The sequence below is a fragment of the Rhinichthys klamathensis genome, unplaced genomic scaffold (genome assembly GCF_029890125.1).
Source record: "Rhinichthys klamathensis goyatoka isolate OS25496 unplaced genomic scaffold, OSU_Roscu_1.1 h1tg000123l_1, whole genome shotgun sequence".
In the NCBI taxonomy this organism is placed as follows: domain Eukaryota; kingdom Metazoa; phylum Chordata; class Actinopteri; order Cypriniformes; family Leuciscidae; genus Rhinichthys; species Rhinichthys klamathensis.
This window is the reverse complement of record NW_026606660.1, coordinates 8,705,916-8,720,353: the sequence shown is the minus strand read 5'-3', so window position 1 is coordinate 8,720,353 and position 14,438 is coordinate 8,705,916. Positions and strand designations below refer to the sequence as shown.

The 14,438-nt window shown below is 39.2% G+C and overlaps 1 protein-coding gene across 8 annotated transcripts in view; it reads left to right on the top strand.

The window, feature by feature from the left end:
* The first annotated feature begins 249 nt into the window (after positions 1-249).
* The window catches only part of baz1a (bromodomain adjacent to zinc finger domain, 1A), a 34,371-nt gene continuing 20,182 nt past the window's right edge, over positions 250-14,438 (top strand). For 3 of the 8 annotated variants that reach the window (XM_056256094.1, XM_056256093.1, XM_056256092.1), the window contains exons 1-18: positions 250-396; positions 704-839; positions 2,459-2,737; positions 6,038-6,187; positions 6,286-6,387; positions 6,511-6,598; positions 6,720-6,854; positions 7,033-7,093; positions 8,356-8,510; positions 8,915-9,010; positions 9,094-9,232; positions 9,432-9,578; positions 9,933-10,028; positions 11,045-11,269; positions 11,593-11,758; positions 11,861-11,965; positions 12,073-12,164; positions 12,405-12,950. In XM_056256094.1, the coding sequence (XP_056112069.1) occupies positions 727-839; positions 2,459-2,737; positions 6,038-6,187; positions 6,286-6,387; positions 6,511-6,598; positions 6,720-6,854; positions 7,033-7,093; positions 8,356-8,510; positions 8,915-9,010; positions 9,094-9,232; positions 9,432-9,578; positions 9,933-10,028; positions 11,045-11,269; positions 11,593-11,758; positions 11,861-11,965; positions 12,073-12,164; positions 12,405-12,950 (2,695 nt within the window). In that variant the 5' untranslated portion in view covers positions 250-396; positions 704-726. Of the gene's footprint in view, positions 397-703; positions 840-2,458; positions 2,738-6,034; positions 6,188-6,285; positions 6,388-6,510; positions 6,599-6,719; positions 6,855-7,032; positions 7,094-8,355; positions 8,511-8,914; positions 9,011-9,093; positions 9,233-9,431; positions 9,594-9,932; positions 10,029-11,044; positions 11,270-11,592; positions 11,759-11,860; positions 11,966-12,072; positions 12,165-12,404; positions 12,951-14,438 lie in introns of all 8 variants that reach the window. The other 5 variants (XM_056256091.1, XM_056256089.1, XM_056256087.1 and 2 more) reach the window with 3 other exon arrangements.

Below are 14,438 nucleotides of genomic sequence, written 5' to 3'. Positions count from 1 at the left end.
TCACAGAAAAAAAGGCTTTTTGTTTGGGAAATTTGTCACAAAGATAGTGCTACAATTATATGTTTATTTCTAATATATATTTTATATATGAACCTAAAATGTCTTTCAAGATTCATGAAGCTTCAGTGGTAGAACCCCCCCCCCCTACTTTCCCACTTTCGCCTCCTACTATTGGCTGCGGAGGCGTGATTGGCACTCAAATTGCCCAATGCAATGACAGGATTGTCTTGGAAGTCCCGCCCCCAGCGCTAACCGGTGGGTAAGTGAACTAGAGCGGATCAAAACTTGTCGTCAACACGCTTAATATCCCCGCTCGGAGAAGTGGGACATACTCTGATACTCTTGTGTTTTTCTTTCCCTTCCGGAGCCGATTATCCTTTTTACATCATAGATTTGGTAAATATCAGATTTAGTCGTCTATGTATCAGACTCGTTTGATATATAGTAACCAAGCGTGTGCTCTAAATTCGGGTTTAATAAAACGGTAAAACATGTGGGCTGGATTTTGAACGTCACCCGGGAAGCGCGTGTCATTAACAAAGACTGAAGAAGATATCGTTTTTTTTTTTTTTACATTTGAAATCCTAACGGTTTTACTTTAACCGGTTTCGACAAATTTCACAGTCTGACCTTTAATGGATTCTCATTAATTTGGCATCATCTCACTTTCTGATTGTCTTTTTGTGTTTGTTGTTTTTGAAAGTCTCCGAGAAAGAGAAAGAAAAGATGCCGCTTCTCCACAAAAAGCCTTTCGTGAGGCAGAAACCGCCCGCTGATCTCAGACCCGATGAAGAAGTCTTCCTCTGTAAAGTCACACACGAAGTCTTCAGGACTTATGAGTAAGATATTTTTTATTGTTTTCCTGTTTGTACATTTCAACTTCCCCTTTAATGCCAGCCAACAACAGAAGCTCCAGAAACTAACAACAGAAGTGACAGCCCGCTTTAAAGTTTTATTTTTCATAAATAAAATAACTACCAACCTAGATTCCATCTTATTTTGTTATTTTAAACAAGCTTTACCTATAACCCACCACCCCTGGTGTGAAATAACCTTGTATTTATAAAGAGTTCAGTTTTTTACCCCTTGATACACCCGGCAGGTGTCAGTTGGAGGCCTTCGCTAACAGAGTTGGTTGCTAGTTAGTTAGCTTAGTTTAGCCAACTAAACCACGATATATAGACCAGATTGAGGGACATATTTCTTAAGCCTATTTCTCGATTTGTTTTAAAGGCTAACATAGTGTCATATCGCGGGTGGGATGTCCACGGGAAGCCCCTGGTCGGGTGTTTTTGGGGTTGTTCGCGGGGATGGGACAGCTCTCATCCACACACAGGATGTTGTTGCCTGAAACGTGGTCGCTGCTATTGTTGGTGTATTTGGCCATTGGAGGCAGAAGTTTTACTGCTTTTCCCATTTTTATGTTGATGTCACTTGTTATCTGGCCTTTTAACTTGTTTGTCATATGAGGCTGGAATGGGAAATATTATGATGACCAGCTATTTGGACTGGTCTAGATGGTTTTGGTCTTGAAGCAGGCAAATATGTCATCTGTCAACAGCTCTTGGAAAGTCATTCGCCTTGACCAGTTTTCATGTGAGGTTGATTTAGGAGCTAAGTTAGGATGCAGATTATCATTTAGAATCAACTATCATTAGGTCTGTTTACTGAGTTATGGCTATAAGTTAACTACTTGGAGATAAATCCCAAGGCAAGATATTGGCAGATATTGGTTTTTAAGACCAACTGTCCAATAAATGTTTTATCACTTTATTTATTTGCTAATTATTAGTTATATTGTTATTTTGAAATACAAATGGTCTATTTAAATGGTATATTCATGAGTTTCTGTCTAATTGTTAAGATACACATTTCTCACCTGAGTTTGAATAGGATAAAAATAGTGTGTTAGAGCTTTTACTACTATAAATAACCATCAATAAGTTTTGACTTCTAACTGTTTAGAAATAAATCAAAAGATTTGCATTGTGCCCATTTCAAGTAATAATACAAATTTGAAGTGAATACAATTTATTTTGTGTATTTTAGATGAGAATCAGGAGAGATGACATAGTTTTGCACCTTTACAGTGTTCAGATAGCGTTTTCTTTCTTTTTTTTCCCATTGACATTCTACATGTCATAAGACTGATATGAGAAGTTGTTTAATTTGTTGAGTGTGTTAACTACGCTTAAATTATTGCCTCATTTTGATGACAACAGAACAGTCTATTTGCTGTCATTACTAATGACAGTTTTTTTAGATGATGTAGGCTAATGATCAACAAGTAGATTTATTTTGGGTAAATTTCTCCACTCTATTTTTTTGTTTTCCACAAAACATGAACTTTTTTGTCAAGTTGATTAGTCAGTTGTGAGCAATATGTTCTTCTCTGTAAACAATAAAGGTGTTAGGCTAGTTAATAACAACATTACACATTGTGATTTTGTTTTAACAGTGAATTCTTTGAGAGGACTATTCTGTGTAACAGCCTGGTGTGGAGCTGTGCGGTGACGGGGAAGCCTGGCTTGACCTACCAGGAGGCTCTGGACAGCGAGAGGAAAGCCAGACTCAACCTTCAAAACTTCCCCAATGCCCTGGTCACCCCCCTCCTGCACCTGACAGCACTTACGCACCGCTCACGCCTGCATGAGATATGTGATGATGTGTACGCCTATGTCAAAGACCGCTTCTTTCCCGGAGAGATAGTGGATGTTGTCAGTCGCTCTGGTACCAGGTGAGATATTGTTGTTACTCATAACTCCTCAATCACAGCCAAACACGTCTGCCAAACATTAAAACAATAGGAAAAATAGTGCAATGGAATGCAAAAACCTGTAAAGAACTGTATGTTTGATATTTCATGTTTGCATGATTGTGACAGACTGAAAGGTGCTGTTATTTTCTGATTTTAAAAAGCATTTGCTGTTAAAAATAGCCTATTACTGGTGTTATGAATTGCAACTACTTTTTGGCTAAGAAATATTTAGCTTTTTTTTTTTTAAATATTACATTTGTGAAGCCACAACACGCACAACCTTGAGGCGGATGGGCTACAACAGCAGAAGACCCCACCGGGTACCACTCATCTCCACTACAAATAGGAAAAAGAGGCTACAATTTGCAAGAGCTCACCAAAATTGGAAAGTTGAAGACAAAAATGTTTCCTGGTCTGATGAGTCTCGATTTTCTGTTGAGACATTCAGATGGTAGAGTCAGAATTTGGCGTAAACAGAATGAGATGCTTAGAAAAGCGCAACGTTTTATTTTGTGTCACCATTCTTGGTCGAGTTATACTACTCGTGTAACCGTATTTAAATAGGGAAAACGTGGAGGTGTTTGGTCGCTTCTCTGGTTGGATCCTAATGAATGAACTGGGCTAAGTTAAGTGCTATCAAAGTGTCTCGCGCCAGAGCGATTGAGTGCACGCACTGAGAAGAGAGAGGTATCGTATCAACTCGTCTTAGTTAAGGGAATAACATAGTTTAATATGAAAAAACGGTGGAGTATCGCTTTAAGACGTCAAAGCATGAAAACAAAGTCACGTTGAGCGCTGCCGTCCACTTCTGTCGAAAGTGCTGGCTTGAAATTTTATTTTACTTTTTGTTTTGTGTTGATAGACCAAGTAAAAACGAAGATATGATCATTTAAACTTTATATAAAAAAATATTGACGCGTTCGTAAAAGATCGCAAGATGGGATGCGACCGGCGTTGCATTTATTCTAATAACTTCGTCGGTTTTGTCATAAAACAAAATGCAGAAAAATGTGTGAATCTGCTGACTCTTCTCTTCAGGCTGCACATTTTAGGGAATGGAGGAGGAGCCAACTGAGCAAAGAAGCCAAATTGAAAGGCAGGAGATTTACGGAGTAGACAAAGAGAGACATATATACGTTATATATATAGAGAGATATTATTGCTAGTTTTTGGAAGAGTTTGAGTAGATTTTGAGAGTAGTTTAGGAGTAGTGTAGATAGTTTAGGTAGTTTAGGAGTAGATTTAGATTTGTTTTGAGGAGTGGCACAGAAAAAAATAGAAAAAAACCCTGATATTTGTTGTAAATAGTTTTGTGTGGTATATTTGCACTATTGAGGAACCCCTCTTACTCAAGGAATGAAAGCCCTGTAATGTAGCTATCTGTGTAATTTTACATGAAGTGTTTTGTAGAGCTTCTAAGCAAAAAAGAAAAGAAAAAACACCTATTGCCACACCTGCTTTGGCACATTTGGGAACCCTCATACTCTGGGAATGCAAGGCCTTAAATATAGCTCTCTGTATAATTGTGTGCACAATTTTTTTTTTAAAGTGGCAAAGCTAAAAATAAAAATAAAAAGCCTATGGCTACACCCACTTTTTTTTTGTAAATCATTTTTATTTTGTATTTAGCTTGATTATATCTGAATTGTACCTGTATATGTTGACATTTACAACTTGTGTTTACATTTTAAACCTTTTAAACGTTTTTTTTGTAGTAGAAAAGCTATAATTTTTCTATTCGGATTTTGTGTGATTTGGGGTCCAGTATGTTGATACAGTACATCAAAGTGAAAAACTAATTGTCTGGTTATATAGGTGAATGTTGTGCTGAAAAAAATTATAGCAAACATTAGTATGTGGAAAAAAAAAAAAATGGCCAAAAAAGCCCAAGACTCCGAAGGGTTAAGAAAAGAAAAATGTAGATGAAGAATAGTTTTGGAATCGAATCGTGACTCCCATGGTCGCATCGGATTGTGGGTGCCTAAAGATTCCCACCCACACAGTGAGAAAAAAAAGATGCATCAAATAATCGTTTTATCACATCGGAGTCTTCTGAATCATAATCGAATAGAATCCTGAGGTGCATAGAGATCCCCATCTCTAGTCCATTTACTCAATTTGATAATGGTTAAATCTGTCTTTTGAATTGCAAAATAATTTAATCACAACAGTTGACTTCAATGTTTTGTTTTTATTGGAAGAAAACAACCATTGTGCAGATGAGCCACAATTGTGCTGAAAAGAAAGTATGTGAATGGTGATGAACAATAGCCCTGTATATAAAGTACTGTTTAGAACAGACCATGGCTTAACAGAAGAGAAACACCCAGATGTCAGTATGTCTCCACCCTCGCCTGCCTCCTCTGGACAAAGCGTATTTGGAGCTCTATATGTCTTTGCCAGCTCTGTATGCAGTACAGTATCAAGTCTTAGAAAAGAAATATGCCAACCCTGCACAATTATCAGTCCAGAGATAATAACATAGACTGCGCTGTAAGCCTGATCCTGAATGGAAACTTGCTTGTTAAAGGAAAGTGTATCAGAGCTCTGTCCTTTAGGAAAGGATCAGAGTCAGCCATGTCGAGCTGACCGTGCTATTTGGAGATAACATAAAGTGAATGGGTGGAGCTAAGAGAATCCTTCCGATTGGATGAACTGGTGCAAGGAGTTGCCCCAGACATCATCAGAGCTTGCAGAGACAACCAGACGTGAGGCAGAATTGAGCCCCACTGGTAGACAGGGGGTGGAGGGGGATTTTTTTTTTTTTTTTGGAAGATAAGTAGGAAGACTGCTGTCTGGCTGAGTCTTGCTGTCTCATCCAGTCAGACAAATAGATCACACCCAATCCTGTATTGGTGGTTGATGGAGTTTATCTATCTATTCTAGACTGAAGGTGGCTGATCTTGAAGAAATTGCTGTATTGCTTTGCAAGTAGTGATGTGTTCTCTACATTTAGGATAATTATAATTTACATCTGTTTTCACATAGTAAGAAAGAAGGAAGATAAATGGCTATTTTGGGAGAGATGGAGCCTCACAATTTTCTTTTATGAACCACTCTTTAAAGGTTATAAACTTTTTATCTGTACCTACTTTTTGTAGTAGAATTATGAGGTAGAATTCTGGTTCTCATGCTAAGGCTAACATTTTGTCCCATTTGAATTGGGACATCTAGTTCTTTTTCAGATCACTTGGTTCACACTTAATTTCACAGTTCATTTGGACTTAACATTTGCATTCAGATTTGTTTAATTGATTTTAATGTTTCTGTGTTCAGCAGGCAACCCTGCAAAATATTAGAAGTTACTCCTCCCCATTCCAATGGCACAGTCAACGGCCATGTCAAACATCGCATAGAGGGTGACTCAATTGTGATCAGCGACAGTGATGAAGAGCCCACAGTCACTTCTCCCAAAACACCATCTAGTGGGTCAGTGTTCAGAACTGCCTTTCTATTAAATGCTTCATATGTGTATCCTTGAATTCATTTTTAAATAAATTGTCTGTTTTATGCTTTTTTGTCTAAAGCAAGAAGAAGAAACCCACCAGTCCATCTTCGTTTAAATACAGAGTTCAACCTGTCAGCCCAGAGGGTTGTGAATCATTAGTTACAAAAGCTGCTCAGATTAAGTGAGTTACACAAGAGATAAATTCATGAATAAACTCTGTTTGTTTCTCTTGCTTGTTACTCAGATTGTAAAGTCATTCAAAAAATGACTTGCAATTTTTTCCCCTTGCTGTTCCATCCTATAGTCGTAAGAAGAACATTTTTAGTCGAGACAGATTGAAGCTTCTTCTTAAACAGCACTGTGAACTAATGAACGGGACCGTCAGACTGAAGGTAAAATCAAAATGTAGTAATTTTTTTGGACTGCAGACAGTTGTCCAGTTTGCCTGATTTAATTATTTCAATTTTAATGGGTTTTTTTCTCTCTCTGTCTGGTTGCTGTTATTCTTTCCAGCCTTCTACAGTTGTAAAATATAAGTTAGCTGAACACGAATTCTCCGACTTCTTCCCGGACGAGCCCCCAGTGTTTGTCTTCAGTCCACCAGGGAAGGGGAAAGGTCGCCGTCCAAATGATGCCTCTCCAACAGAGGTTTGTCTTATTGTCTGCTTAAATGTTTGTTTACAATGAGATGTTTGCCTAGGCCATCTTGATTCAAGCTATTACATGCATGACATGTCATTAAAAAAAAAACTGTCTGGTGTAAAGTTCTGGACATATGCAGTTTTAAATAGTGTTTCTCTGAAGAGTATTTGTTTTCCAATTTTAGATGAATTATGTTGAGGAGAAGTTAAAATTGATGCAGCAGAAAGAACAAATGATGGCCATGGGTAAGTTTAAAATGCAAAATACATGTTACACATGAAAATGTATCTAGAAGTCATGGGGTAAACGACTTCGATTCCAAGGCTCGAAGTTGCAGCAATTCTTTTTGCATATGTTCCTGAAATTGAATGTGTGCGACCTCAAAATATTTTTGGGAGCATTTGTGCGAGTGCAAATAATTGTTGTAATCGTTTTAATTTCTCTACAAAACGTTTGCTAATACTGCACAGTATGTGCCTGCTGTGAGCTGATAACAGTGACCGGTCCACCATTCTATCACATAACCAATTACAATTCATCTTTACGTTCTTAACTTTAATGAAAATTTTAGGTTGGTTAATATTAGCCGTAAATCGCTTTCACAGCGCTCCGTTGTCACGTGACAGAGCTAACTAATATCCAGGTGGATGCTGCACATTGGTGGTGGTTGAGGAGATCCCCCCCCTTCTATGTAAAACGCTTTGAGTGCCAAGAAAAGCGCTATATAAATGTAATAAATTATTATTATTATTAACTATTGCGCAAAATGTAAAGAGCTGAAGAGAGAAGATGAAAAGAATATAGAGATTTATTTTGTACGCCGCCTAAAGTTACAGATAATGTATCTCCTGAGGTTGGTGATGGTGATCATGTGGTGATTGTGGATCCACCAGTGGGAAAGGGTTACAGTTTTTGGAGAGAGTAGCTGAAATAATTTAAGTGGCTCTGCTATGAAAATGGCCCAATGCACTGCATTCACTGTAAAGCCTGTGGGACTGAGGTTGCAGGTAACACTGCGTTTGCCACACTAGAGATGCATGGATCAGCTCTTCCAAAGCATCCACCCGGTCCCGAACCCTATGATTTTCTCCGATTTAGATATCTGCACCCGACCTTCGCATTACAATTGTTCTAATTCTCAGTGTTATCTTTTAAAGCAACATTTAAAGTAAAGGTTCTTCTTTGGCAAAATTACTTTTCCTTAATAGCCTAAACACAGGCTTTACTCCCTTCCGACCCAACTTAAATTGTCACTGTTTCCATCACTGCAACTACCCGAACACACGCAAGACATTAAATCCATTCAGCCCAAGCAAAGGCTGGATATGGGTTTTATTAGTTTGTCATTTAGGCCTACATACAGCACGAAAATGCATGTTAAGTGTGCCAACTGGAACAGGGCCTTTACAGATTGCCTCAATGTTTGCAGGTTCTCTATTAGCACTGGGTTTAAATCAAAATATTGCCCTGAAATTTGCTGTTTCTTTACATGGCTTGCATTATCAAGAAAAATTCAAGAAAGAAAGAGAAGATCTAATAGGGGCCAAAAAGAAAGAAAAAGAGGACAAGGAAAAAAAGAGAGAGGAGATGAAGAGGATACTAGAAGAGGAGAAACAGAGGCGGAAAGAGGTGAAGGAACGAATGAAGATCGAGAAAGAGAGGGTGAGTTGGAAGAACGTTCAGATCTCATCTCCAGTCCTGCTTTTTGGTCCTACATACATTGTCTAAATATTATTCTTTTAAAGGACAAGTTCGGTATTTTACACTTAAAGCCCTGTTTTAAGATCGTTTCTGATGAAATAGAATGGTTAAGATTGAAATTTGAGTTTTTGGAGTTGGACAAAAACTACGATAAAACCTGTTGAAAAGCATCTTTTGCAGCGATTTTTGTGTGAGCATATCAGTGAACACCCCAGACCACTCGGTGAGTACACAGTATAAAATACCGAACTTGTCCTTTAAATGCTTATCTTTTGTTATATGCTATTAATTATTGCATCTGTTATACTTTTATAAGTTGTTAACTAAATCTGATTCCATAATCATCTCTTTGCGATGTGCTTCAGGAACGAGAGAAGCTAAAGGAGGAAAAGAAAAAATATGCAGAACGACTGAAGTTATGGAACAAACCTCGAGAGGACATGGAGTGTGAAGACCTAAAGGTAAGCATTCTTTCTGAGAACTCTGTGTTGGCACATACATAAACAGCAGACTAAACACTGTTTTTAAATTTGCCTGTCTTCAGGAGCTGCCAAAACCACTTCCAGTAAAGACACGTCTTCCTCCAGAGCTTTTTGGAGATGCTCTGATGGTTCTAGAGTTTCTGCATGCATTTGGAGATCTGTTTGATCTAAATGATGAGTTCCCTGATGGTGTAACTATTGGTAAGATATACTTACTGGCTGCTCATTAACACAATACACCATGGGGTATTGTTTAAATGTCTTGTTCACTGATAAATCTAGCCCGAGTGCCCTAATAATATTCTAGCTTACAAATTTGCTTTTAATTTACAATGTTTTTTTTTAAGTCAGAGCAAAATCATTTTTGAATGTTCCTCATGAGGGTTGTTGCTGTTTACAGAGGTTCTGGAGGAGGCCGTAGTGGGCTGTGATCCTGAGGGTCCGCTCTGTGAATTGCTCTTCTTCTTTCTTTCGGCCATATTCCAGGCTCTGGCAGAGGAACAGGAGGAAGTGGCTAAAGACCAAGTGGCGGAAACGGACACAAAAGGTCAGAGTGGCAGAGGTAACAACTTATTTATAATAGAGACTACACAAGCAGTCTTGTTCAGAATTGTAAAAAATGTATTTTATCATACGAAGTCTAAAAGACAGATATACTTCAATGATTTCAAGGTTGAAATTAAATCCTACTGTATACTCAATATTTGGGGGGAAAAAAATGTGTGCTCAAATTAGACTAGTTATAGCATACGGTTAGTCCAGTGTCAGTACTTTAAGTGCCAAATTGTAGCTAATTAGTTCACTGATATTGATTTACGACTACTGAAAAGTTCAGGTGTTATGTTAGTTACCTTCAGTATCATAGTGAGCCAGGTGTTTTTGACTGTTTTCTCATTCTCAGATCTGAGTGAAGCTCTGGAGGATGATGCTGACCCCACACAGTCTGCCATCAGCGCTGTGGCATCTCTTGCTGCTGCCTGGCCACAACTGCACCAAGGTCAGACAATGTGCCCTAGGGATGTAACGATTTACTCGCAACCGGTTGAAAATCGATAAAAATGTGTGACGATTCAAGTCGGTTGAAATGTTAAACGAATCGCGATACACGTTTTACTGTGAAGTTGTGAACCTCGCTTTACAGGCACAATAGCAGCGAGCACACACTGGCGTGAAGCTAGCGAGTGTTTTCACTTCATTCGTGGAACTTGATCTTGTGTGAGCCAAGCTCAACTTCCATAGGAATGAACTGAAAACGCTCGGTTTGCTCCGCTCGCGCCGCGCCAGTGTGTGGCATAGACTGGTGTGCACGCGCCGTCAAACAGTAGACATGGCGACGGCAAGCGTAGATGTGGACTAATTCAAATCGGAGGTGTGGCGGCATTTTGACTTTCCGTAGACTAATAATAATCACCACCGTGAGAAGCACCAGTCACCTCCGTTTTTCAGCCACGGAGATCACAAGGTGCATCAGTGTTTCCGTGGCAATTAGGTGTTGTATTTATTTTACTATCTCTTTCTCTAAATGTGTGTTTTTTTTTACTCTTACTAGTGTAATGATACAAATTATAACAAAATTAGAATCTTGCCTTTATTACAATGTAAAACCCCTGTCAATCTGGTACTAATTTTACACAGTATTTTACATAGTGTGCGACGGTACCAGTGTCCGGCCTCTTGACCAAACAGACAGAAAGACTTAGTTGAAACAACCTTGAAGGGAATTTTTTTAATGTAGTTTTATTATTTGACCAATATATTTTAAATTAAAAAGAAATGTGCAGCTTTTTGTCTGAGAAATGATAAAAGGGACACTTTTGTCTTAAATCTCATTTGTTAAAAAAATCGTGAGAAAATCGTATCGTGAAACCAGTATCGTGTATCGCATCGTGAGATGAGTGAATCGTTACATCCTAATGTGCCCTGAAATATGTTTGTACTGACAGTTATAATTTAGAATTGCTGTAAATTCAAACATCTAGTGCACCTTCATGTTTCTTCCATTTGTCTGCACAGGCTGTAGTCTGAAGCAGTTGGATCTGGACAGCTGTACGCTCTCTGAGATTCTGAGGCTGCACATCCTGTCCTCGGGGGCAGACTGCAGCTCAACCAGTGCAAAGTTCCGCTACCAGAAACAGGGTGGGTTTGGCTCCACAGATGACCCCTGTGTGGAGCTGCGTCTGTCAAACCAGTTCCTGCTCAAAAAGCTATCCTGCACTGCTGTCTATGATCTGCTGCCTGGTGAGTGTTTATTTCTTTTAATTTTCATCTTTTGTTTGACTTTCTGTCTTGTTTTTATTTATTTATTAATCAATATTATTCAATAAACAATATTTCCACAGTAGATGTTTGGGGGGGAAAATTAAAATGAGATGTTTCAGATTTTTTTTCAGAACAAATGATCTAGAATTTAAAATCTAAATTTACCTGAACTTAAAAATAAATGAATGCATAAAACAAAGAAGCCAGTTTGATTTAAAATGAGTTATAAAAAAGAAAGAAAGAAAAAAGTCACCATATTCCAGTTTTGCACGTGTATAACTTTGTTACAAATGTGTGTTCAGGAGAGAAACTGAAGATCCTCCATTCTCTGTGTGGGAAGCTGTTGACTTTGGTTTCCACACGAGACTTTATAGAAGACAATGCCGACGAGCAGAGATCTGCCAAACAGGAACTGCGAGAACTTAAAGCTGAACAGCATCGCAGAGAGCGAGAGGAAGCTGCAGAGAGGTACAGCGTTACATAGACCTGCACCTACCTATCAGCACTAAAGTTTTTTTTTGCTTAGAAATTAATAGTTGTTAGTAGTTGTTAATAGTCTCCATATTCCAGGGTTCGAAAAAGAAAGGAGGAGAAGCTGAGGGAACAGGAGCAGAAATTGAAAGAAAAACATGAAAAACTCAAAGAGGAGGCAAAAAATGGAGGCCAAGTGCCAGGGTAAGCTGAACCAATAATCCATTCTCAATTCTCAATCCCTGGGTTTCGAGACACAGTTTATATTCCAGTCCAAATGCTTGATTAAGCTTTCTGTTTGTTGGTTGTAGAGAAGAGCTGGACACCAGCACAGAGAGTCAGGAAGGTCACGCTGAACAACACACAGAGGATGAGGAGGAGCAACCAGCAAAATCTAAAAAAGGTACCTTCTCTTAAAATTATCAGCAGCGGTTTACTTTCATAAGACACATTCTTGGTCTTGTTGTGATTTAATAATCAGTTACTTGAAAGAGAAAATATTAGGTTTTAAGATCAAATGAGCAAAAAAAAAAAAAACATTCAATTGGTGTGTGAAATGTAAAACCTAAAGAATAATGGTTGTTCACATGCTAATTCTGTAGCATATATTAATAGTGTTCCTATATTCTTTTAAATTTTCCAGTAAAGAAAACAAATGACAGCCCAAATCAGAAACAAGCTGATGAGGTTGAAACGAAAGACAGTCTGAGCCCAGAGGAATTAAAGCAACAGCAGCTCAAAGAGAAAGAACTCCTGGAGCGCATTCAGAAGGCTATGGCCTGCACCTACATCCTACCTCTCGGCCGAGACCGCCTCTATCGCCGCTACTGGATTTTCCCTTCTGCCGGGGCACTGTTTGTTGAGGATGACTTCTTTGGCCTAACAGAGGACATGCTAGAGCCCCGCCCTACTACCGAAGCCAAAATTGAAGAGTTTTTCTCAGCTGAGAGCGCAGTTAAGACCGATGCCACCACTGAGGAGCTGGTGCTGGTGCAGAACACCTCACCCCCAGTTAACCGGGTCAATCAGTGGTACTTCTACTGCATGCCTGAGGAGGTGGAGCAGCTCATAGAGGCTCTGAACCCTCGTGGATACAGAGAGAGCGGCCTCAAAGAGACTCTGCTGCAGGAGAAGAAGCGCATCACTCAACTGATGGATTGCAACGCTGCTCAGCGTTACCGTCACTCAGGTACTGTGGGATTTTGGAACCAGGTTGCTAAATGTTTTATTTAATTGTTTTAGGGCTGCATGATATATCAGAATTGGGGATGTCAATTTACACATTCCCCTGATTTGTGATTTTTCCCAAAGTCTTTTAAATTAACGACCAATTAATAATTTAATCGTTGGCCTTAAAGGGTTAGTTCACCCAAAAATTCAAATTCTGTCAGTAATTACTCAGGCTCATGTTGTTCCAACCCTGTAAGATTTTCGTTTATCTTCGGAACACAAATTAAGATGAAATCTGAGATTTGGCTCACTCCTTCATATTCATAGGCTACAAGGTAATTGCATCTGCCGGCCCAGACAAATTAGTAAAAACATTGTTACAATAGTCCAGGTGACTACAGTAACTCAATCTTAAATGTTTCAATCGACGAGAATACAATTCCTGGTTGTCCGAATCGTGAGAAACCAACAAGAAAACGTAAAAGTGCCTTACCTAGGGTTGTCAAAAGTACCGACTTCGGTACCAAGTCGGTGCTGAAATTTAAAAAATGTTGTTGCTGTTGAGCGGAATCATAAACACCTGTGATTGGCCATTGTGGTCACGAGCTCATGGGATATGTCTGTGATTGGCTACAATGATCAACGCACGGGAGCGTTTGAGAGCACACGGAAGTGTTTGAAAGTGTTTTGAAAGCAGGAGCATTTGAAAGCACAAGCCGATCCGCTGATAGACGCCTGCTTTCAAACGCTCCCGTTAGGGTTGTGCGATGTCTACCAATTTGGCATCAGATGATGTGTACAGTGAAACATCGCGATGGACGATGATATCGGGAGGAGGGGCGGGGCTAACATTCTAATTTTTCACTTAAGCAATAAGCCCCGCAAAGCCGTGTTTTACAGTGGATTTAGAACAGCTAAGGGGCGTAGCACAACACGGAGATATTTTCCTATACATCTCATCAGCAATTTTGATGTCGGCACGCTCTGCAGCAGCTGAGCACTGAGGAGCGAATGTACAGTGACGTGACAGAACTGCCAGATTCAAACTGTGCTTTCGCGATGTGGCTGCGCTGAGCCAGAGATGGACGCGCTCAGCGCTTGTCATATATCACAACTAGGGGTGTGACGAGACGCTTATCTCACGAGACGAGACTAGACACGAGATTGGGTTCACGAGAACGAGACGAGATTTTTGCACAATTTTTCAGAAATCCTCAATGACAAAATTCATGACTGGAAAAATAGTAAGCAGGTGCATTCTGCAATGTTTAACTAATAATCTTATAAAGTAGACCTGAAATGACATGCATTATGAGTATGAATTATCAAATGCATTGAAAGAAAACAATATACAAGCACTGTAAAAGGTTTTTATTGACTGGCTTTTCTCCTGTATGATTTCACATTAGTCTCTTCAGCCCTTACTGTACATTTAAGAGCTGATTTCTGATTGAGGCTGTGGGTGACCTCCTAACTGAACTCCTTGAAGTCTTATTAAACGCAAACA